The 25704-nt window shown below is 42.3% G+C and overlaps 1 protein-coding gene across 1 annotated transcript in view; it reads right to left on the reverse strand.

Annotated features, from left to right (window-relative positions):
* The window catches only part of THADA (THADA armadillo repeat containing), a 332083-nt gene that overhangs the window by 68666 nt on the left and 237713 nt on the right, over positions 1-25704 (reverse strand). Inside the window, exon 31 of the mRNA XM_047067532.1 lies at positions 9673-9767. Within this exon, the coding sequence (XP_046923488.1) occupies positions 9673-9767 (95 nt within the window). The remainder of the gene's footprint in view (positions 1-9672; positions 9768-25704) is intronic.

Genomic DNA, 25704 nt, shown 5'->3' on the forward strand with positions numbered 1-25704 from the left:
TACAGATAATGGAATACTACTCAGCAATAAAAAGTCATGAGTCACACCATACTAATAAAAGTAAAAAACAAAACACATGATCCATCTCAATAGATACAGAAAAAGAATTTGACAAAATCCAACACCCTTTCACAGTAAAAAGACACAACAAACTAGAAATAAAGGAAACTTCTTCAACCTGTTAAAGGATTATCTATGAGAAACCCACAGCTGACAACATACTGACTGGTGAAGAAAGCTCTCTCCTTAAGGTCCCGAAAAGACAAGAATGTCTGTTCTTGCCATTTCCATTTAACACTGTACAGGAGGTTCTAGCCAGGGCAATTAGGCAAGAAAAATAAATAAAAGGCATCCAGATTGGAAAGGAAGAAGTAAAAACTCTGTTGCACATGACATGATCTCATATATAGAAAATCCTAAGGAGCCCAAAAAAATTCTAATAAATGAGTTCAGTAAGGTTGCAGGATAAAAGATTAATATACAAATATCAACTATAGTTCCATATGGTAGCAACAAATAACCTAAAATTGAAATTATGAAAATAATTCCACCTACAACAGCATCAAAAAGAATAGCATAGGAATAAATTATTTAACAAAAGGCGTTCATGAAAGAAACGTCACTGAAAGAAATTGCTGAATATCTAAACAAATGGAAGGACATCCTGTATTCTGATCTGAATACCTGAAGACATAATATTGTTGTAATGACAACTGACCTACAGATTTAACACAATACCTATGAAAACCCTAGCTAGTCTTTCTTTCCTTTTTTGCAGAAGCAGACAAACTTCCTAAAATTTTATGACAATATAAGGGACCCAGCCAAAAAACTCTTGAAACAGAAGAATAAAGTTGAAGGACTTATATTCTGATTTCAAAAGTTACCAGAAAGCAATGAAAATCAAGACAGTATAGTTCTGCCATAAGGACAGACATGTAGAACAATAGCATAGAATTGAGAGTCCAGAAATAAATTCATATATTTATGGTCAATTGATTATTTGCCCAGGGTACCAGGACAATTCAATGGGGGAAAGGATAATGAAAGTCTTTCAACAAAGAGTGCTGGGATAAATGGATAGCCACACGCAATCCTGAGGTACGCTGGACCTGTACCTCACACCAAATACAAAAATTCACTCAAAATGTATCAGAAACCTAAATGTTAAGAGATAAAACTATATAGTCTTTAGAAGAAAGAAGAAAACATGGGTACAAATCTCTGTGACCTTGGATTTGGCAATGGTTTCTTAGATTTGATGTCAAAAGCACAACCAACAAAAGAAAAAATAAACTAGATGTCATCAAAACTAAAAATTATACATCAAAGGACATTATCAAGAAGGTGAAAAGACAACCCACAGAATGAGAGAAAATATTTGTAAATCATATAACTGATAAGGGATTAATATCCATATATATAAAGAAGTCTTACAACTCAAGAATAAAACGACAAATATCCCAATATAAAAATGGGCAAACGGATGGAACTAGAGGGTATTAAGCTAAGCAAAATTAGTCAGAGAAAGACAAATATCCTATGACTTCACTCATACGAGGACTTTAAGATACAAAACAGGTGAACATAAGGGAAGGGAAGCAAAAATAATATAAAAACAGGGAGGGGGACAAAACAGAAGAGACTCATAAATATGGAGAACAAACGGAGGGTTACTGGAGGGGTTGTGGGAGGGGGGGATGGGCTAAATGGGGAAGGGGCACTAAGGAATCTACTCCTGAAATCATTGTTGCACTATATGCTAACTAACTTGGATGTAAATTAAAAAAATACATTAAATTTTAAAAAATGGGCAAAGAATCTGAATAGACATTTCCCTAAAGATGATAAACAAATGGCCAGTTAGCAGTAGAGAGTATGTTCAACATCACTAGCCTTTGATAAAGGAAATGCAAATCAAAAGCACAATGCAATATTGCTTCATGCCCACTGGGATGGCTATAATAAAAAAGATGGACGATAACAAGTGCCATCAAGGATGTGGAGAAATTGAAACCCTCATACGTTGCTGGTAGGAGGAACGTAAACTGATGCAATCTCTTTGGAAACAGTTTGCCAATTCCTCAAAAAGTTCAACTTAGAGCTGGCATACGGCCCAGCAATTCTACTCCTAGGTCAATACTTAAGAGAACTGAAACCATACATCCCCACAAACACTTGTCCATGAATCATAACAGTATTGTTTATAACAGCCCAAAAATCCATCAACTAATGAATAAATAAAACATGGTATACTGATCCAATGGAATACTATTCTGCCATAAAAAAGAACAGTGTTGATTCATGATCCAAGATGGATGAACCTTGAAAACATTAAGAATCCAGACACAAAAGGCCACATGCTGTATGATTCCATTTATATGAAGTGTCCAGAATAAGTTTTCAAAAACAATTTGCTTACCTAATTTAATGGACACAGATTATCTGTGATGAGGGCTGTTGGAGTGGGCAATATAGGAATGCTGAGAAAAACTGAAATCACAGATGATCTGAGACCCCAGTTGCTCATTTGAACAGTATTTTACTCTTGGGGTGGAAATGTGGGTAAGAAGGTTTCATGACATAGCTCCGTTACAGGTCTAGACACTCGACCCAACTCACGCTACTACGAGGCTCTTAATTTTGGTCATGGAAATGGGCACTGCACCAGGAACCAGGGAAGCTTGACTATTTCACTAACTAGCCGTGTGACCTTGGGCAAGTCACTTAATTGCTATAGTTTCCATTCCACCTACTGATTAAATGGTCTCGAAACTCTAAAATTCTAAGAACCGTGGGCCTATGTACTCAGCACCAAGGCTTGGAATTAACGAGGGGTAAACACCACATGAACCTAGCAATCTAATAACACATCCTGTATTATTCTGACTTCCGAAAGGCAGCTAGAATCATCTGCTTATTTTAGGAGCTCGCTGTTCCCTGGGAAAGATACTTTTGGCAAAAGCAACCATTCAGATGACAGTTAAGTGTTTTGGAGAAAAGCAACTAATTTATTGACAACAAAGCCTGTTTTTTTTCCTTGAAATTTCATAGCTGTAGGCCCAGAAATAAAAAGTCCCCAGAAGACTTTAAAAATATGTTCTCAATTCCCTTTTATCTCCCACCCAGAGCTGAGAGAACAGCACCAACTGTGTCATATTAAACACATCTGCATCCAACACCGATAAAAGTGCATGACCAAGGGAACAGATAAGAATTGTTTTCAATTTGTTCAGATGGGATTGGTTAAATTTAACCTAATTAGACCAAATAATCAAAGCAGGTGTTTGTAAGTTGCCAATGTTTTTATACTCTGTAATTGTTTGGCTATATTTCCCAGGAACTTAAGTAAAGGAAGTTAGTATGTCATAAAAATCATTGACCTTATACTTATTCATGTCACACATATATTATTCACGTTCCAGGTGGTACAAATACAAGGCATTGTTGAATACTTGTCACAGATTTTAGCATTTGACCATCATCAACATCTAAGCTGGCCTTTGGGAGTGCTTACATTACCTAACTTCCATTATATAAATACAAGCAGTAATAAATGAGAGCCTGTCTTCTAATCTTACATTGATCTACAAAGCACATTGACTTGGCATTTAGACTACTTAGGGATTCTGACTTCACTCTCATAAGCTGGTCACTTTTAAGGCATTTAGAGGAAAAATAATAACAATAAAAGTTACATTCTAGTAACACAAAATGCTTATTGCATTTGGCGGAATGATGAGATCTGAACTATAAATCTCAACTAACAAAGGAACCACAGAACGCAGTCACCAGCAGCCTGGAATTGGGAAGTGCTTCATGTAGTGGCCGTAGGTCCACTTGTGAAGGGAAAAAGGGCAGGTGGCTGCCTGGGAGTGGTCAAGCTTTCTCTTTCTAGTAACTGCTTGTGTCCCCGGTACACTCTCATGTTATTGCATATACTGCTGGCACAGGAGAGACAGAAATGAGGCAAGAAAATCCCCCTGAAAGCCTATGATCTGGAAACTCCTATAGAGGGGATCCCTCTCTAAGGCCTCGGGGTTCTACAAGAGAGGAAGAGGAATGGGAATACAAAACAACCAACAGGGTTCTAGGGCACTCCTCCCCAAGGTAGAGATTTTCCTAATTCTGGCCCCGATTGGGCTGCAGGGCCACAGCGTCGACGCCTGGAGAGCCAGGCTCTTCTGTCTCACTACACATGAGACACTTGGCCGGTTTTCTCTGTGCCTTAGGTTTCCTCACATCTAACACGAAGGACCACTAGTACCTCCCTTACTAATGCACACAAAACGCTTGGCACAGTGCTTGGCATGGCGGTAGGCACTCAATAGCTGTTGGTCAAAAATTATGATGATCCCGGGGCACCTGGGTGGCTCAGTCGGTTGAGCGTCTGACTTCGGCTCAAGTCATGATCTCACGGTTGAACCCGCGTCAAGCTCTGTGCTGACAGCTCGGAGCCTGGAGCCTGCTTCGGATTCTGTGTCTCCCCCTCTCTCTACCCCTCCCCCGCTCACGCTCTGTGTCTCTCTGTCTCTCAATAATAAATACATGTTAAAAAAAAATTTTTTTTTTTAATTACGATGATCCCTATAAGGAAGAGGGTATTGAAAATGCTTCCTGAGGACGAGAGTATGCCGGCTATCCTATATACATTTCAGGGGAAGGGAAACAGCCTTTTGAGATCACTTATACTCTGTGGAAGGAGGATGGAAAATGTCCAGCCTGAGAAGGAAAAACTGAAGGTGGGTTTCCAGTGAGAATGAAAGCTCTGTCTCCCATCCCTGCCCAGGCCTGCAAGGCAACCCCAAAGTGCTTGTGGCAGTTAGTCCTCTTCTTCCTCACCCCCCAGCTCCAACTGGAGACTATAATTTTCTTTCTAGCAGGAAACTGATGCATACGAATGATGACAGATGGATTCAGAAGAGGAAAAAGAATACAGGGGACAGAGCGTCCTTGTGGGTTTAAATCACGTTAGAACTCAAAACAAAACCCCCAGATCTGGAATTTTTAAAACCTAGTTAATGGCTGAGGAAACCTCAAAGGCTGGGGAAGCATGAAGATAAAAGTCTGAATCACACAAAACACATCATTATCTTAAGCTTTTCTAATCGTCTTCTCTGCCTTTCCCCCTCAATGTTTTTCTCATTGTTTATGCCCCAGCCCCTCAATGTGGTTCTGAGACACTTTAGAGATAGAAATAGCTTTCCAAGGTCACGTACAGAATAGTGTTTGAGAGGAGATGGACAGACCCTCCTCCAACCAAAAAAAGTTTCCCTGAAATTGATACTACTTCACTTCTTTCGGAATAATTAAGCACTTTCAAGATTCGGTTAGATTCATTTACTGCTGAAATGCAAGTACATACACCCATATGAATAAAACAGAATCATGGTGTGTAAGATTCATAAAATGGAAAATAAGAGAAAGAAACTCCCATGATGGCGCCATTCTAAGACAAGTGTTTTGAAGCACGGTGCTGCCTTTAACTTCAGTCTGGTTCTCTGCTCCCCACTCCCACCTCCTAGACCCCCAGTGCCGATGATCACAAGGTCTGGACAAATCCCCCTGACATTCCATTAATGGATTTTCAGTTACATTCTTTTTCAGCGACAATAGGAACTTGGTTCATAAGGGTCCTAAGAATTCTATGAGTACGAGGGCAAAGAAGGAAATGTCTCCTTGTCTTAAAAAACCACACAATGCCACTCTCTGTCTTACGTCCTTCAATAATCTCCTTTTGTCTACAGGGTCAAGTCCAAGCTCCTCAGACTGGCCTACGAGGTCCTTTGTGATTGAGTTCCTGCCTCTGTAGCCTCCCTTCCAGTCACACCTGCCTGGTCTTGAACTGATACTCTGGTCATTGTCCTAGCTCTTTGAAGGCTGTGCTGACTCGTGTCTCTGTGGCTTTGGCCATGGTCTTCCTTCTGTCTATAATGCCCACCTTTACCTTGACCATGCGGTTAATCTCTACTCACCCTCAAAATTCAGCTCAACTGAAGTCTCCCTGCCTTCCCAAGAAAAAATGACCTTCCAGGGGCGCCTGGGTAGCTCAGCTGGTTGAGTGTCCGACTCTTGATTTAGGTCATGATCTCACAGTTCGTGGGATCGAGCCCCATGTCAGGCTCTGTGCTGCCAGCATGGAGCCTGCTTAGGATTCTCTCTCCCTCTCTCTCTCTCTCAAGCCCCACTTGTGTGTGCGTGCTCTCTCTCTCAAAATAAATTTAAAAGCTTAAAAAAAAATGACTTTCCATTCTTTGGTGCTTCCAATGTATCCCACACACACTTCCTTTGTAATACCTGCAAACCCTACTGTGCCTACTTACAAGCCCAAATCATATGCATGTGTATCTCCAGCTACAGGTGCTCAATGAGTCTGATGCCAACATGTCACTTCTGATGAATAAAGAAATAAATGAACAACAACAAAAAATGACCCTTTTTTTGAATCAGTCAGAGGGGCAGGAGCATCCTTAATCAAGTGGATTTCCTGACATTCTGTCCCAGGTATGCCATGCTTCAGTATTTTCCTAGGAAAGCAGGCATTTCTTCTTTCCCAAAGATGTTTAAAATAAGAGGAGAGCTGTGAATGTGAGGGGCTGCAGGGTACTGGATTAGATGCATGTTTCTAGCTAGTGATAATGATGATAATAATATTAACAGTAGCTAATATTTATTGAGCACTTATTCTGTGTGATGCAAAGCACATTCTATACATAGGAATTTATATATGTTAGCTGAAAACCAGTCTAAGATATAGATCCTGTTATCATCCCCAATTACAATTGAGAAAAACTGTCTCAGAGAGGTTCATTGACTTGCCTAAGGTCACAAAACTAGTAAACGGCAGACCTGGGATTCAAATCCAGGGATATGGCTTCAGAGCCTAAATGATATACTCCCTTACTCTCAGCTTCGTGAGCTAATAATGGAGGTAGATATGCATACATTTACAAACATACACATGATATAAACATAACATTTGAATCAGAAAATAAATTTACATCTGACTGATGCATGAATTTAAATAAGACTTTGTATCTTGATGACAATTGTTATTATTCTAAAAACTGAGGAAAACTCTGCATTTCTATCAGTTAATAACAAACCCTCATAGTTAGGGCCTGCTATGTACTTAGCTGGGGGACAAGGAATCTACAGCACGATCCATACTTTCAAGTTACTTGCAAGGTAACACTATAATGTCATGACATTATTTCAAAATCATATTGTAGTCTACTCATCCAAATAAGTGATCATCTTGTTTGGTGATATATTTAGCTGTAGCTCAAACTGCCTTTGGAAACAATTTATGAAACACATAAGAATAGATTTCATTACTTTAAGCTCATAGTTTGTTTTTATCCTAAACAGTGCCATCCACTTTAATTGCCATCACATTTGACATTTGGTTAGTTCTAAAAATCTAGTTCCATCCTCAAAGAAGGAAAATTTGTTAGTACTATTTGTGTGAATGTACTATAAGATTACATACATTCATACAGATAGACACAGACATGCACACGCATCTGTGGCTTATGTGGGCAAACACCAAAGGACTGGATAAAATCCTTACTTGTCTGTTAGGAATATAACATGAGCCATATATATAATTTTTTATGTTCCAGCAGCTACATTTTTTAAAGTAAAAGGAAACAGGTGAAATTAATTTTAACAATACATTTTATTTAGCCCAATATATCAAAAATATTATCATTCCAACATGTAATCAATATAAAAAAATTAACGAGAAATTTTACATTCTTTTTTTCATACTAACTCTTTGAAATGTGGTGTGTATTTTATTCTTACAAAACATTCCAATTTGGATGGACCACATCTCAAGTGCTCAGGAGTCCTGCCATATTGGGCAGTGCAGGATAAAATAGTTAGGGCTATGGCTTTCAGAACAGAATAAGGGCAAGAGTACCCACCCCCACGCATCTTACTCTGCAAAGTACCTGAAGAGGGATGATGCATCGATCCAAGTGCAATACTGTTGAGTAATAAACCACAGCTTGTGACCACATTTAACTGGGGTACAAATTCCAAATACTGCAAGACTTTGGAGGGAAGGATGGCTCAAAAAAGGCCAATGTCATCTTCCTGAAGGAGACCAGCCATCAATAAAGGGTGGGTGGTTAGAGAACAGAGTAGGGAATTCCAAAACATTCAAGGAATGTCCCTCCGGACAAGGAATAAAGGTACTAATACATCAAGAAAAACTTAGTCCAAATAAACTGATGATTACAGTCAACCACTCTAACGACTGGACTTGTTACTCGTGAGCAACTCTTTCACCGCCAAAGTCCTTTAGCTACCAAGCAGAGAAGTATTATAAAGCTATATGGAATTTGGAACTGAAATATAAAAATAGAGGAAACCCAAAAACAACTTATTTGGTAACACCCAATTTATAATCTCTGCACCCTAGTTCAAGTGTAAAATATGGTGGCGCAACCCTGGGATTTCCTACAGCGAAGGTGATCTATAACTTATTGTGCAAACCGGGACACTCGTAAGAGGAAAGGGGGGCACCATTAATAATTATGCTGGGACAAGAGGCATAAAGTAGGCCCGTTTTACAACTATAAAACTATATGATCCTATTCTACCAAACGGATACAACAGCTCCCCCTGTGCAGGGATGTGGAGCTGATGAAAGCCCAGGCAGGTTCTTCTTACCTCTGCATGGCCACAGGGGCTTTGTGGGCTAATATACATTGATCTGGGTGAGATGGTTTCGCACCTCCCCCTCAAAGCAATTTAAATTGGTTTGAATTTGGGAACAGGGTTCCATATGGACAGAGCCGGACTCTGACAGCCTGAATATATTTACTGAAGACAAGAAATCATTGACAGACTAAATGTAACAGAGGAAAAGCCTGGCCTGCTTGTACTCAGAATGTGACTTTGTAATTGTAGCCTCTTTTAGACAGGCCTAATCAATTAGAAGAGGCTGATTTTAACCAGTTGCAGGCTCATTACCCTGCATTCCAGTTTGTGTTGATGAAAATCAGTTTCAGTCTGTGGCCTGGAACTCATGTACAGCACTTCCTGCAGCCTCTTATATAAACACATCAAAAAAAAAATTTTTTTTTTTTTAATTTGGAGTTGCCCTTCTCCATTTTAAGAAAACCACTCTGTGAATCATGATTAAAATAGAACAATTGTAATATGGATCTGGGGCCCCATACCAGGAAACATACTTGACCAAGGAACATACCTCAAGGCAGAGCTTAAAGCAGTGAAGGGCAAATTTGAGACAGAGTCTCAGGTATGCAGGCTCCAGGATCAAATGAGCCCAGCTCAGTAAGGTCCACGGAATGGAGCAGAATGGACTCTCAGTTACTGAAAATGACAAACTACCAAAGAAAATGCATGGAAGAGGAAAAAAAGCCAAGGTGTCTGAAATACAGAGGGCATCTGAGTAGAGTCCAAACTCTTTCCTGAATGATCAAATTGAAAATAAATAGCAAACTTCTAACTAAACAAGGACAGGTTTCCTTGAGAAGCTTCTATGAGGTAGCCATACGACGCTATGCTTAATTTTGATGTGTGGTTAGTTTTACAAAAGTAGAAGCTGGGGGAGTGTGTGGTACAACCACTCGAAACCCCACCTGTATTTCAAAGATCCGTAATTGTTCCAAAATATGATGTAACTATGAATCATACCTGGCTGGTTGCCTTTTGTGGGTTTGTCAAGGCAGCGAGTCAACAGGAAGAGAATATCAATATATACAGCTCTGGTCACCAAACATGGATTTTGCCTAGAAAGGTAAAGAACAGCAGATAAATTGATATTTTCTCTCCCCGAGGCCTGGGTCACAGAAGAGAAAAGGTATTTTGTAACAGGCATATCATGAGGCTTACGGAGTCACGGTGAATGCTAAAAAAGACAGATAATCACCAATGGTGAAGACACGTCAGTAAGTCAAGTGAGGAAATGAAATCCTAGAGCATATGGTGGAGGTTGGGGATACACATGTAAAGAACAGATAAAACTCTATGCTCTGGTTCCAAATAAAACAAACTGAAAACAAACAAAAACCAATATCCTATCCTAGTTATTTGAAAACAAGGAGATTGGCAGAGGGAATTATATTCTATTATTTTCCTCTTAAGTGGACAGATCTGGGGGAAAATCATTGGTTACGAGTATCACTGACTTAGCATTTTGGAGAAGGAGAACTGCAATCACATAGGACAAACCATACCTATGGACTTAAAATAACCAGCTGAAAAACAAACACACAGAAGGGCTAACAAACACTGCGACAGACATTCCTTTCCCAATAAATGGAATTTTTTCTTCTTTCAATATGTGGAGTTCACTTTACTCTTTGAATCACATGCTGGAAAAAAGTGGGCCTGGATTTAGGGGTCTGGATTAAAAAAAAAAAAAGGAAAAATGAAGACTTTCTTTTGAGAACAGTGCTGAAGGTCTCCTGGCTCTGAGCCTCAGTTCAAACTGACCATGAAAAGGGCCCCAACCTCCTTGGTGTACTAATAATTCAGCCTAAGTAGTAAAAACAGTAGGGACAGATCTGGGTTTGAATCCTGGCTTTGCTGCTTACTCCTGTGACCTGAATCACATTCCTGACCTGTACAATGGGAACCCTAATCACCACAGAGTGAGTCACTGTGAGCTTCCGAGGTGGCACAGCGACCAGAACACCGCCTCGCTGCCTGGTCATGGCACATGCTCCATCGGTGCTTGTTCCTGCCCGGTTCTGCTCCCAACCTAAGATCATGGCATGGCACAGGGATGCTGCCAGTGAGATTCCATACACTTGGCCCCTAAACCCATCCTTCTCATTCCTTGCATTTTAACAGTTTTACCATTTCCCTACTCTGTCCCAAAATGCCCGTATTCTAGGCTGGCAGATGAAAAGCAAGTCAGATACTTATGATTTAAAACAAAACTATCTTGTGTCAAGGTCTCTCTGTTGCTGACCCGCCTCATTTCTGTCCTACTGACTTGCTTCCTCTATAGTATCTGCTCGCTCTGACTCTTACCCTACCATGACCCGTGGCTTATATGTATACCCTACATTTGGCCTAATTTCATACCTGCACCTAGCTACTTTTTTTAATGAGCTTTAAAAAATAGGTAACATGTGCACGTGGCATAAAAATAATTCAGCATAAAAGGGCATGTGGTGAAAATTAAGTTCTTTTCCAACCACTGCCCTCTACTCATATTTTGCTCCTTGGAGTCAACCACTATTACTAATTTTCAGTATGTCCTTGCAGGGACATTCTGTTCATTTATAAGCATCTATCTATAGTTACCCACTTGTTTATTTATTTTTTTTTTTAATTTTTTTTTTCAACGTTTATTTATTTTTGGGACAGAGAGAGACAGAGCATGAACGGGGGAGGGGCAGAGAGAGAGGGAGACACAGAATCAGAAACAGGCTCCAGGCTCTGAGCCATCAGCCCAGAGCCTGACGCGGGGCTCGAACTCACAGACCGCGAGATTGTGACCTGGCTGAAGTCGGACGCTTAACCGACTGCGCCACCCAGGCGCCCCCCAACTTGTTTATTTTTACAGAAATAGTGGTTTACTATATGCTAAGTTCTAGGTATTACTTTTTTTCACTTCTATATTTTGGATATCATTCCATTAAAAACAGAGATTTGCCTCATTTTTTAAATGGTTGTAGACTGCTCCCTGTCAGAGGTACCAATCCCCTTTTGGAATAACGCAGATTGTTTAAGATACTTGGCTAAAAACAAGGAAGAATATATATGTACATCAATTTTGTAAATATAAATCAGTACTCAGGGGAGAAATTCCTAGAAGCTGAATAGATCAATCAAGGTATTTGCACATTTAAAATTTTGATGGATTTTGACAAGATGCTCTCCAAAAAGATTATACCAGTTTACACTTTCACCAACAGCATGTAAGAATTCTAGTCTCCCACAACCTGACCAACACAGTGCACTATTAAACTTTTTGACTTTTGCCAGTGTGAAAAACAAGATCTCATCATTTGAAGTTGCAATTATTTTCTTATAAGTGAGATTGATCATCATTTCATATGCTTTTCAAAAAAGATACTTGAATTGCCTTTTCTTTTCTTTTTTTTTTTTTTTTTTTTCAACGTTTATTTATGTTTGGGACAGAGAGAGACAGAGCATGAACGGGGGAGGGGCAGAGAGAGAGGGAGACACAGAATCGGAAACAGGCTCCAGGCTCTGAGCCATCAGCCCAGAGCCTGACGCGGGGCTCGAACTCACGGACCGCGAGATCGTGACCTGGCTGAAGTCGGACGCTTAACCGACTGCGCCACCCAGGCGCCCCTTGAATTGCCTTTTCTATGTAATGTTTTCAACTCCCCTGTCCGTTATGTTGTGGGTCTTTTCCTTATTGGTTCATAGGAGCTCTTTGTATATTAAGGAAATCTACTTTTTGTCACATGTGTTACAAATGTTTTTGCAGTTTATCATTTGTCTTTTAACTTTATATTTTTTTTGCAATTTAATGTTCAATTCTATGCAGCCAAATATATTAGTATTTTTATTTATGCCTCCTGGGTTTTACACTTTTATATAAATTTTATATAAAATTTTTTAATTGTCCCACATTTTCTTATAGTACTTTATAGTTCCATTTTTTGTTGTTGTTGCTTAAAACTTTTATCTTTTTGGAATTTTTCTCCCTAATCCTCCCCCTATCTTTTGTTTCTATCTCATTTTCCCCAGTTCTCTTAATTCTAATTTCCTGTCTTTATTCTTCTACTCCCTGTGAAAGGCCCAGCTTATGAAAACTTCTTTGATGGTATAATTTGCAATTCTAGTGTTGCCACTGTTTAACAGGTAGGACTTCCCTCTGCCAAAAAAAGGGACATTGAAGAAAGAAAGTGAGAAGAGCCAATGCTGGGGTTAATGAATCATTAGATAGGTAGCACAGGGCTGAGTAAGTGGCCTGCAGGTTGCAGATGGAATCCCCTCAAAGCACTAGCTTTGAGCTAAGTCCTGGGAAGTGAGGTATATGAGATGATTTCTGACCTCAGAGAATTCTGTCCAGTTATGGAGGCAAAAATAATGGCAAACTTTGGGACAGGATGTAAGGAGTTAAGAGAAAGAACATCAAGGTGGACTGGAGAAATGAAAAAGGTTTATGAAGATGTAATTCCAACCGGGCTGTGAAAGATGGGAAGAATTTAGCTAGACAAAGTTGACAGGGAAGGGCATCCTAAGAGGCGGCAACAGACGTGGGAAGGAATTAGTCTGGCTTGTCCACAGACCTGGGAAGATCAGGGTGGGAAGATTAGAGAATGTGCTGAAAAGTAGGAACAAGAATAAGGCAGGCTGGGCTTTCAGGACACAGGATACTTCATTCCAACTGGGTGCTTCTTAGTATAAAAATGCACTGCCTGTTCCCATATGGCCTTAGAGTCATAGCTTTTCATCCTGGATGTTTTCCTGTTGGTGGAGCCATACAGAACCATAAAGGGAAATTTCTGGAAAGCTGGTTTGATTTTCAACTCTGATGAGGAGCCTAGTTTCCATGATATTTTTAGCTAAGTTAATGTATTTTTTTAAAATTTCTAAATGAGTAGAGGAAAGGTAGGCAGTCTTTAGGGCTCCATGCCTGGTTGAAGTGCTCTGTATCTTTTTTGGACCTGGCACTGGTTGTCGACCTTGCTGGACTCTTGGGACACTTCCGGGACCACTCTGCCCCCATAACAGAGAGGCTCTGGGCCAGGTCTGACACAGTCAACGAGACTGTGGGGGACTCCCTCAAATGCTGCTGCTTTGGATTCCAGGAAACAGAGGGTCGGGGCCACAAAGGAGTCCATCCTTGGCTTTTCCTCTGAGACGGAATCAGAGAAAAATTCTGGCTTAGAGTCCACTGTTCTTGGCTCTACCCTCAAGGATAGCCATGGCCACAGCCTCAGCCACAATCACAGCCACATAATATCCCTGTCTGGAGTTAGAGTTGGGCCTCACTCTGAACTGGCTTCTAGGTCAGGAAAATAATTGTGTTGTCTTTTTCTTTCTCTCACTATTACTTGGTATTTATTCGGACTTGGGAATGGTACACTGTGAGTTCAGGGTGAGCCAGAGGTTTGTTCTCGGTCTGTGAAGCCACTTTGATGATGGGAATAAAATCCCAGGGAACAGCAAGCCAGCTGGACAGGAAACCAACCCACAGGGTTTTTGGTGGGCTTGGGGATTTTTTTCTACTCCCAAATGGAAAAATCCTGGCATGGGGTATGGTATAATAGAGATTTAGAGTGTTCAAAAAAAAAAAAAATCAGAAATGGTCAGGGTCTAACAGATGGGCTGAAAGACAGCAGAATGGAGGCTGTGGAAGGAGCAGCAGGACCCGGGTACTAGGAGGACCAAGTTTACATATATAAAATCGAACAAAGGGCTTGTTAAGAATTTCACTTTCTTCTATTTTTTTAAACATTTGTCCCTTGACAAATAACCACCTGAGAACCTGATTAATCCATTTCTGCCTTGGGAAATCTCTGCACTTCATTAAACCTCCTGCCCTCTCTCCTGGAAATTGGGGGGAGGCAGAACGCAGGGCGGAGAGAGTAGGGCTCCCCAGACACGTCCACAATGGCCCCAGTGTCTAGAGGACAGCAGGAGTTCCTGGGAAGTCTGAGATAAATTATTCACTTCTCCTGTCCCTTCCGGAATCCCGGTGGCTACAGAGGTTCTTAACTGAGGGCCATTCATTCGGAAAACATTAACTGAGAGGCTACTGAGAGCTCTCAGTAGTGCCAGGGTTTGGAAATATGAAGATAAAATGATTCAGTGACATAGTCACTGCCCTCAAGGAACTTAGAGTCCTGAATAGTGTTCTCAATTGTAGGTTATGACCCATTTTGTTGATTATGAAATCAACATTCATATGAGTGGTGACCAGCATAACAGAGAGAAAAGAAGGGAGGGGAAGGAGAAGAGGAAGGAGGGAGGGGAAACAGAGAGGATTTGGGGCAACAGAGGGAGGGAGAGGAGGAGGATAAGAGGGACAGAGAGGGAGGAAAAGAAGAAGGGAAGGAGGGAGGGAGGGAAAGGGAAGAGGAAAATATAATCAGAGTTCATCAAGGTGCACTATTTCCTTCACTTGTTTCCATAAAGTCCTTGCCCGGGATCAGTTTTTAATAAATTACCTTTGGTGTTAGAAGTCAATAATTTATGAAATGCAATTATTTTAAATAAAAACATTGATTGATTTGTTCTCCTTTTTTCGCTTCCAGGTAATAAACCACCCCGCATTATACTGAATGGATTCAACAGGGTTATGCTTGGTATCCAAAGTGATGATGGATATGTTGAAAGCAAACATTCCTGAAACTAAATATGCTACAACTTGAATAAATTTCCTCTCTGTTGCATTTTTTTTAACAGACTGTTCATGTCTTATATAAATATTATCACAATCTCAAACTATGCAAGAATTCATGTGTGTATACATATATACACACATAGATACAGCACACATACACATTAGGTCATATGTAAAATTATCTGTTTCAAGTGATTGTCAAAAAATCTTGAAAGCCACTAGTTTAGTGGGAGAAACAAACAACCAATCATATTAGAGTATGAGGGGTGGCCCAAAAGAAGGGTTTGACAGAGTAAAAATTAAGGATGGTTGAAGAGGGACCTGCCTAGTCCTCCTGGGTGAGTCAGGAAGTGACTTGGCAAAAAGCTGGAGAATGAGAAGCCTGGGATACAGAACATGGGCAGAGTGACCCCAGCAGAAGAAGCAGCATGTCCAAAGACACATGACATGTTTGGAGAATAATGAGAAATGCAAAGGAAACATGGGAGGGGAAGACAACAGGAAATCATAGAGGATGAGTGAAACACCCAATGGGAGAGCTTAGGAGTGACCTTTCAGAACTCAAAAGCCCCAAAGGGTTGAAGCTGCCAGTGGGACCCCACCAGCCCAATCCATGCTGGAAAGCTGAGATCCCCACTCACTAGTGTGAAGCTTTGGTGGGCCCCCTAGAAGGGACAGACAGTTCACTTTGGGCATACTACGCTCTCCCAGAAGCATTCACTGTCATCTTCAGAGGGCTGGAAATAGCTGTTATGGCTGTAGACTGCTAGTGTCTGTTAAGGTCTCTAAGTCAAATGACTGTATCTGGACTTCAACAGAGTCAGGGTCTGAGACCACTCTAATATCCAGGGAACTACTCCCCCAGAAGCCTAATCAGACTCATGACTTAACCTCATTAATCTAGAAACATTTACTGAGTACCATGGGGGATATCCTACTTGGGACAGAAAGGGAGGGAGAGGAGAAAGTTCTGATCTTGCAGAGCTTATGGTATAAAAAACAATCAGAGGGAATGTCATGGAGGAGGGGGTCTGGAGACACGGAAGGATTTGGCTCGGGAAGGGGAAGAAGGAATCCAGGGAGGAGAGCTCACTGGAGCAGATACAATGGTGAGAACATGCCTGCCACATGCAGGGACAAATGAAGGCCAGAAAGTCAGACAGGTGCAGGTGACAAGCATGACGGCTTAAAATGACTCTGGAGCTCGAGGTCCTAGTAGGGGCTCATCACAACCCACTGCGGGCTCTAATGCTGGCCCCTACACAGCCTCACTCCTACTCAGACGGCTTCCGCTCTCAACCACAATGCACAAAAAGCACTAGCAGCCTCTTACCATGGAGCCAGCCAGGGTGTTAATGAAGTAATATCCCAGGGACCACCATCAGGCCCAAAATAGGCTGGAAAGAAGAAAACCAGAAAAAGTAGGTGGGGAGCAAGGGGAGAGAAGGCAGGTGAGAAGTGGGGGGAGGGGCAAGAGAAGAATAATGAGGGAGAGGAGGTGGTAGGAGAGGGAGAGCGGGAAAAGAGTCTAGAACATCCTCCCATATCCTGCTACAATCTCCCCAGTGACATATGTCCAGCCACACCATGTCCTTTATTGAAAGTTCACTTCAAAGCCTGTCCTCCAAGAAAACCTTCCCTAATTAACCATCAGAAAACAGTCTCCAAGGACAATCCGAATGGGCGACCTGACACAGTGTTTTGCTGACCATCCTTTGGTCTCCCAGAGATCCCGCTGGCCATCTTTGCAAACCTAGGCAGTTCATGTCTCTGCATTGGTAGCTGCCCACAGACCAGAGTTGTCTCTCCTTACATTTGGATATAAAAGGAAGAGCTGTTATGGGTTAGGAGCCAGGAGGTACTTCTTTGATGCAGGCCACATTAAGTCATATAAATGTGGAAGTGTAAATTAAATAAAAAAGAACCCCTCTCTCCCTGCTGATTTCCATTTTTACCACAGCCCCCAGCCAAGCAACCATCACATGGCATTCTTGGAGGAACAATAGGGGATTTGTTTAAACCAAGATGCCAAATGGTCATGAATTGCAGAATGTATATTTTTAAACAAGTTATTTTCCCCCACTGTAACATCCAGAATTTAGATCTGTATGCAGGGCCAGCTGGCAGCAGCACGCAGGATCTGGCTGGCTACCCAGGGCTGCTCGTTTACCTTGCCCTCCCCTGAGGGGGTGTGACGGCTGAGCTGCATTTTTATGGTACGCTCCAGCTTCCATCCAGCCTTCCTTGGTCGGAGCTTTGCAAGTGTTTATACTCACACCCACACGTAGAGGCTGCCCTGTAGCCCTCCTACTTGAATTTTCCTTTTAAAGTGAAGCCATCTTCATGCCCTGCTCTGGTGGTTGACCAACTTATAGGGAATTGACCGAGCTGCCATGCCCAAAGCAAGAGACCAGGAGCTGTGAGCCCCAGCTTCCAGCATTGCGCTGCACAGCACATGGGGCTTCCCCTGGAAAAGCAGCTTTTGTTCCAGGGAACGGAATCTGTGAAAACAGGGCCCCAACCACTTTACCAGGGTTCTGGGTAGGCACTCCACAAGGCACAGGCAGTCTGTCGAAGGCACCAGGGCACTGCGTAGGTCAGGGCCCAGGCCACAGCTGCCTCTGCTTCCCTGGCAAAACTGCTGCTCAAGAGGAAGCCCGCAATCTCAAGGCCAAGGCTTTGCCTTTTCCCTCCATTAAGGCTCACCTGCCTTTTCAGAGGACCCCCAGGGAGCCTCCCACACCCCCCAGAGGCCCTCATATTTTTCCATCTTTCTATTAGGCATCTTTTTCTCATTAATGTACTAACACTCAAGTTATGTGCAGAGAATGAGGAAAAAGAGACCTTGTGTGGGGCTTGGGATTTGTTCAAAGCCTGGGGAAATCGTTTTAGAGGGTGTATGTTTTTTATTCCTTTTATGAGAGATGCATGTTTCCCCCCCTCTGTGACTTGTTTAAAAGTAAAGTTTAATATGCTGCCAGAGAAATTGCTGGTTAATAACTTAATAAGCTATGTGCTAGGAATTATGGGAAAAAAGTAGTATCCAAGAAAACTTTTATTGTACAGTTTGGGGCTTGGAGGATATATAGCTTCAGTTATTATATAAAATGTTAACAGAAGTCCCTTTTCTTTTCAAACCCTACCTTCTCCCCAGGATTATTAAAAAGGATAAATAAGTAAGGTGAATAAAAACTTCAAGAAGCTGCATGAGAAGTCTGTATGTAGATCACAAGGTGAGAATTTCCAACAGCACAGTGAACAGAACTATGTTAACGTGCACTTGGCAAAGCACGCACTTGGAAATGATCCCTGGTAATAATAGTAATGATGATAATCATAATATCAACTACCTTTTATTAAAAGTTTTGTCTTCAAAAAATACTTCTACTTTATAAGATTCTTAAGAGGGAAGAAAAAAATAGGCATTATTATTCCCATTTTTTACAGATCAACAAAGTAGCTCATATAGCTCAAGTGACCTGCCCAAGATTAAAGCAAAAACTAAGAATAGAATCAAGGTTTTTTAGACAAATTATATCTATGTGTCCCAAACACAATCAGATGAAAAGTGAGACACCATGCCAAACAAGGAGAGTATTTTGGTTTGCAGCCACAGGCTGTGGTGTTGTGTCCTGTATCCAGTCTGGTGAAAAGCCAGGCTCCAGGCACAGCCGTTCCTGTAAGGGCCAACAGAAAGGCCCATTTTCAACCTGGCTGATTATGTTGATAAAGACTTAATTATCTGACAATAGATGTTTCCTCTATTTGCTCAGCTCTTCTGTACGTTCATGCCCATTTCTCACCACATCCTTCCTTGCCCTCATCGGTTTCCCACCATCATGTTACAGCTTCCCCCTTTACAGATAAAAATGGAGTCCCAAACAAAATGGCTAGCCCCGCGTGGTTGGTTTAGAACTGAACAGGGACCAGAACCCAGACCTGCTAACCTCGAGTATACTCTGCCTCTACTCAACTTCACAAAGTGCATACGCAGGTTAGAGACTTTTCCGTTCCCCAAGTCCCCTCAACGTGACCCTCCCTGTGGTCACCCAGAAACACAGGGGCTTTGGGTTCAGGGAGGGAGCCCTGGAATAAGTACCCCAAACTGCTTGGGAAAATGTTATTTCTAGGGGTGTGCGGGCCAATCCTATCGCTAAGGAAGCCTGGGTATCATGCGCAGGGGATAGGAAGGACAGTGAGGCTCTGAAGGGTTTCTCTTGAAGCTGCTCCTTTAGTCTATTCATGTAAGACCAGTCCACATGCCCCAAAAGCCCTCCTGGAGGCAGCTGAAGCCTGGCCACGCAGGACACAAGTGCCAGGGCTGAGTCAGCTCAGTATGAGGGCAGAGAACCAGGAGGCCAAGCAAGGCCTAAAGAAGCACTCCTGCCAGGTCAGTGTGTTGCCTGAAGACCTGCCTTCAGCTAAGGGTACTGTCTCCAAAGACTGCTGCTGAAAAACAGCAGTATGATCCGGGAGAATGAACTTACGTACATATTAGAACTTAGTAACATGCTAGCACGATTTGTTGGCCGGCTCAAGGGGCAGTGGCAGTCAGCTAGCTGAAAGTAGATTTCTAAAGGAAGAGGGTCTTCGATAGCTAACTTTTGATGGTAAAAGGTCTAGAGCATGGGTCCCTGTCCAAGGAGGGCAGTTCCTGGGAAAGGGTGTCGGGCAGCCCAAGGGCACGGGGTTGCAGAATATGCTATGAGGATGATCAGGCCACAGTAGAAGAAGGAAATGGATCATGAGGCAAAAAACAAATTTGCTATTTATAGCCCAACATGGGCCACCTCCGGAGCCAGCCACATCTGTCAAGTAGAAAGCTGGCTGGCTCGTCCGAAGAAGGAAGTAGGAAGTAGGAAGTCAAGTAGGAAGAAGTCACCTGCCCTCTTGTGCCTAATTTCTCATCTACAAATACTGGTTTGGATTAGATTCCTATTTTAAAATAGGGATGTTCCTCTTAGTCCCTTTTGGGGCCCCCAATGGGTGAGGGGCCATGCGGGTGGGCCTCCAGGCCCCCACCCCTGCTTGTACCACATATGTTCTCTCTACTATCTTCAACATCTTGAACTCCCACTTAAGCTTCTACTTAACGAAAGGATTCCACTGGACTAGATGATCTCTAAATTCCCTTCCTGCTATACATTCTGTGGCTTGATGGTCCTCTTGGCAATGCTGAGAAGACAACAGCCATGCAGTCTATGAAGCACTCAGGAAGCATTTCTCTTCCCATTACCAGCTGCCAGGCAGGCAACAGGGGCTTCCAGGTGACAGAGAGCTGGTAGATGGCTACCAGGGAGCTTTTGCTAACCACCAGGAGGGGCTGGAAATTTTGTTGATCACTGGGAGAGGCTGGAAAGATTTAACACACTCCTCAGTGTATCTCTTGTGCATGGAGACAGCAGCCTATTTACCAGTGTAAGCCTAAGCTCACTGACTTCCTCTTAACTCTTGGATCAAATCCAAATTCCTCTGGCTGACATTTAAGGCCTGCTACAACTGGTCTCTTATCAAATCTTGTACTGCTCTCCAAAACACACCAGGTCTTCTTCAGCTCTATCCCTCACTGGCACACAATATATCACACGTGTTCTCTACAGTGTGCCCTCACCCATGCCGTCCACAATCTGGACATGCTCTTTTCCTACCACCTTTAGTGTTTCCAAATCACACCAAAGCTCCAGGACCCATCTCAAATACCTAACTCCCCTATAAAGCAAAGCCTCCCCTGACTGTTCCAGTCCACATTCTTTTCTGAATTCTTGTACTTATTATATGCACTATAGAATTAGAACTTCTTTATGCACGTCACTGTTGGTTGTTTCACATGGATAAGCTCTCTTTTCAACCAGACTGAACCATCACTAAACTCTGACAACAGAGACTCCATTATATATGCCTAAAGTGGTTCCCACAATGCTGAGCACTGTGCTAAGATTCCTTCCTTTGTACTTGGGCAATGAGACCTTCACAATTTATTTAGCAACACAGGCTCTCTATCAGTCTAACCTCACTCAATTCTCCAATCGAAGAAAATTAACCTTATCTAACAATTAAATCTCAGCCAGCCTTTAAAGACTTTTCCCTCCTCCTAGAAGACTTCCTTGGCACCCCAACCCCACAAACTGGCTCCTGTCACACCCTCTGACCTCATTCCGGAATCCACCAGATCCTTATTTATTTACAGTAGATGAAATCCATACCTGTTTTATTTACGTGGTTTCTGAAATAGGGATGACATCATTCATCTCTATGTTCCCCACTGTGCCTACTACATGGCTTTGTACTGTTTGTGAATCTGAATTGGCTGGAGTTCATTGGGAATGGTTCCATGTGTTGATTTATCCAAAAGATGGAACATGTTACATGCTACAGGGAAAAAAATAACCCACTATATTAGTGTTTTACATAACATTAGGAAAATGTGTTGAGGACACTTAAAGCCTGCACTCCTTTGCAAGCTGGGCAATGACAACATTGCCCAAATCTTCCAACAGCAATACGTCTATAAGCCAACAGCTACAGGTGGAGCAAGACAGATATTTCAGAGTCCTTTATCGAACTAAGTGCCATTTCCAGGTTAGAGTTGCAGATTTCTATATTTGAAAAGTAGAAAGCATCAGCAGTTGGCAGCGGGATTCTTGATGTGTCATTGCCTGGAAGACCTATTTTTATTTCTCACTGCAATATGAAGAAGCTTTGATCTTGGGCAACTTGCTCAAAGGCTCAGTTTAATATATTGATCTCTTGTGACTACTTTTACCTGACAAGTTTCCATAAGCTCAGACTGTCAACAAGAAATACCTCATATATTCTCAAGCTTCACTTCTTCTCAAACACCTTATTCCTTCAAAATGTGATCTATTTTTAAAAGGAATATAGAATGAGGAAAATGTTTTGCATCTCGTCCACTGGTTTGGGTTGAAACGTATTAACTCAATGGTTCTCTCTGTTTTTAAAAAATACAAACAGGATCTCATCCCGAGGTATCTTGCTTGACCTTAAACATTTCTGAGAAGTTTGAGAGAGAAGCAAACAAATCTCAACAAGCTTGGGTCTGAGATACACCAACTTCATCTCTCTCATCTTTCAAATACGTGTGAGGTTCAAGTAGGTTGAGCGGGAGGGCTCAGAGTAGTCCTAATGGCAATCTCCGTCCCCTGTAAAATCTGGGGGTTGAAAGAAAAACAGTTTTAAAAAAGAAGGGGGGACAGGAGTACTGGGAACACATCTTTTTTGGGAAAAAAAAAAAAAAAGAGCAAAGAAACAGACCGAAAAAGCAAAACCCAACCCCCCAGCAATGCCTGGAAACTTGCTATGTAACCAACCCATCCCTGTTAGGACTTGCTTCCCTTAAAGTTTTGGCAGGGACCACAAATGATAGCCTTAAAATGCCACATGAGCATCAGAATATTTTAACAATCCTTCTTGACTGGATTCATTTCAGCAGCATGGGAGCGAAGCAGCAACCTGCAGCTGTGGCATAGGGCTGAGGCCTCTCTTTATTTCAAGCAGTTGCAAACGAAGGACCTCTTCCTTGGGGGGTGGGGTGGGGCAGTCCAGGAGGCACGAGGGATTTGAGAAGGGCTAAGGAACAGTGGGAAAACCAAATCGGACCTAAACCCCTGTATTCCTGCCTGGGAAGTATACTCTCTTGTGTGAATAAATTTGGTGGCTAGAAAGTAAAGGCCATCTTCAGCTGTCAAGCAAAACAGAATCCCAAACCAGAACTTCTGCAGCTGGCCACAGACACCCCCTGGGGCAGAAGTGGGATTGCCTCACAAAAAAACCATCCTAGCTTCGTCTTCTGTGAGCAGATTTTCCTTGCACATTTAAACCCAAGGCCTTCAAGGAGCTCACCACTCTGCTTAGTTGGGCCCAATAACCAAGAGAGAAAATGGGGAGAACAGATGAGAGTGGACAAGGGGGTGGACAGGGAAGGAGATGTGGAACTGGCTGGCAGTGAGCACTGAGGACAAGGAGGAACACATGAGGAGCACACGCAGGAGTGAACAGGGGGTGTCAGGAGCACTGATGGGGAAGCCGTATGGTGAGGTGGAGGGATCATATAGCCAATACTTTTTGCAAAAAAGAACTAACTTGCCGTAGCAAATCATTAAGTCTAGCACAAAGAGTGGTCTTCAACAAACATTAGTGCCCTCCACCATCTCTTCTCCCCATCAGGACTGTTTTACTCAAAACTGTATTGCCCAAGGTTGTTTTCCTAGTAACCTTGGGACCTCTTCTTGTCTTCCTGAGAGGCTGTTTTTCTCACCAGATTATCAGACTGTTATTTTCATAATGATAATACTCCCTGCATGCCAACAAGCACTGGTCCTACCCTAGGCACTGAGGGCACTGGGATGGCTGCCCAGACAAGGGAGTGTGCATTCCTCATAGGAAGTGCTGGAGCCATGCAGCCCCTCGGGGAAGGTCATTCCAGGTGGATGGGGAAAGAATTCTGGGCTGACACCTTCAGTAGTCTTAGCCTTCTCTTGTGTCCCTAAGCTCTAGCTCTTAAGAATGAGGGTGTGAAGGTGGGAGTATTTCAAAGAGGCATGGATTGGATGACCACAGTGACCCTTGACCCTCAAAATATGTACTGTGTTCCAGAACCAACAGCATCAGAATTGCAAGAGAGCTTGTCAGAAATGCAAGATCTCAGGCACCATCCCAGACCTACTGAACGAGAGTCTTCATTTTTTTTTTTTAAATTTTTTTTTTTTCAACGTTTATTTATTTTTGGGACAGAGAGAGACAGAGCATGAACGGGGGAGGGGCAGAGAGAGAGGGAGACACAGAATCGGAAACAGGCTCCAGGCTCTGAGCCATCAGCCCAGAGCCTGACGCGGGGCTCGAACTCCCGGACCGCGAGATCGTGACCTGGCTGAAGTCGGACGCTTAACCGACTGCGCCACCCAGGCGCCCCTAGAGTCTTCATTTTTAAGGAGATCCCCAGGTGATTCACGTGTACATTAAGGTCTGAGAAACACTGTTCTAGACTATATGTAAGCTGACACCATTTAAAGCCTGACATAAAGAAACCGAACAGCTGTAGAGAATGGGGTCCAGTATAAAGAGCCCCACAAGGAAGAGGGACCTAATGTTAATTGTTATCAGATAGAATCTCACCCCTGCCCTGGTCAGCTGTGAGAAAACAAACAGATCTCCTAACCTCTCTGAGCTATATACTCTCCCATATGCATGGGGATGGGAGTGGACTGCAATGAACTTCATGATTCTTTCCAGGTGAGAGTTTTTAGGTCTAGGATTCTATTGAACAAGACTCTGTTCTGTTGACTACTCTACAGTGAAGTCTGGTTTGAATAGATAGTTGCAGTATTTAATACAGTCTGGCATACAGCAGGGCTCAATAAATATTTGTTGAAGAAAGTGATACAGGTATATAGCCTATTCCATTCAAGCCTTACCTCAAAAACCAAAAATGAGCCATAAGCTTCTAGGACAGTAGACCACACCAGAGCATCAGGTTTAAATGGCACTTCTGATGGCAACTGACATAACTTAATATATCTTTGCTGAGGCATCTTTCAAGTAATCTATCCCAGAAATTCACTCGTATATGAAAGTGCACAACGGTGTGGCCCCTCACACTGGCACATCTGTCGCACTAAAGAGTTAATGACTGTATCTTCTGGGTAGCAGGCTACAGGGATGGTCGTTCCAACTTTCTTAAATGAATCTGTGGCCTTAGAAGAAAACACAAGTGCCCTCTAACATAACTGCTACTTTGCTCGATGTTCATCCTTCATCTTCTTTCTCAAGGAGATGTGAGACACAATAGGGCACAAGAACACATCAGTAGCTCTCAATCTGACTGAATTTTACTATCTCCTGGAGAGTTTTAAAACTACCAGTTCTTGGGCCACACCCTCAACCAAAAAAAAAATCAGAAATTTTAGGGGGAACCTGGCATCAGGTTTTAAAACCTCTCCAGATGATTCTAATATGCAGCCATCAGCATTAAGAACTACTGCCTGAAGTAAAAACTCACCATCAGCCAATCTGGGTACTTAATAAATGCCAATACCAAGAGTCACAAACTCCAGAACTCTTTCCATCTTGTAAAACTACAACTCTATACCCTTTAAATGCTGCTTCCTCATTCCCCCTCCCCCGCCCCTGGCAACCACCACTCTACTCTGTCTCCATGAATGTAACTACTCTAGGTATTTCGTGTAAGTGGAATCAGAACCACATTTGTCTTTTTGTGACAGGCTTATTTCACTTGGCATTATATCCCCAAGGTTCATCCATGTTGTAGCACTTGTCAGGATTTCCTTCCTTTTTAAGGCTGAATAATATTATGTTGTCCATATATATCACATTGTTTACCCATTCATCCATCAACGGACACTTACATTACT

This window comes from Lynx rufus, unplaced genomic scaffold, assembly GCF_022079265.1.
Source record: "Lynx rufus isolate CCGP_SWC_20201006 ecotype Redwood Valley unplaced genomic scaffold, mLynRuf1.p SCAF_8, whole genome shotgun sequence".
Taxonomy (NCBI): Eukaryota; Metazoa; Chordata; class Mammalia; order Carnivora; family Felidae; genus Lynx; species Lynx rufus.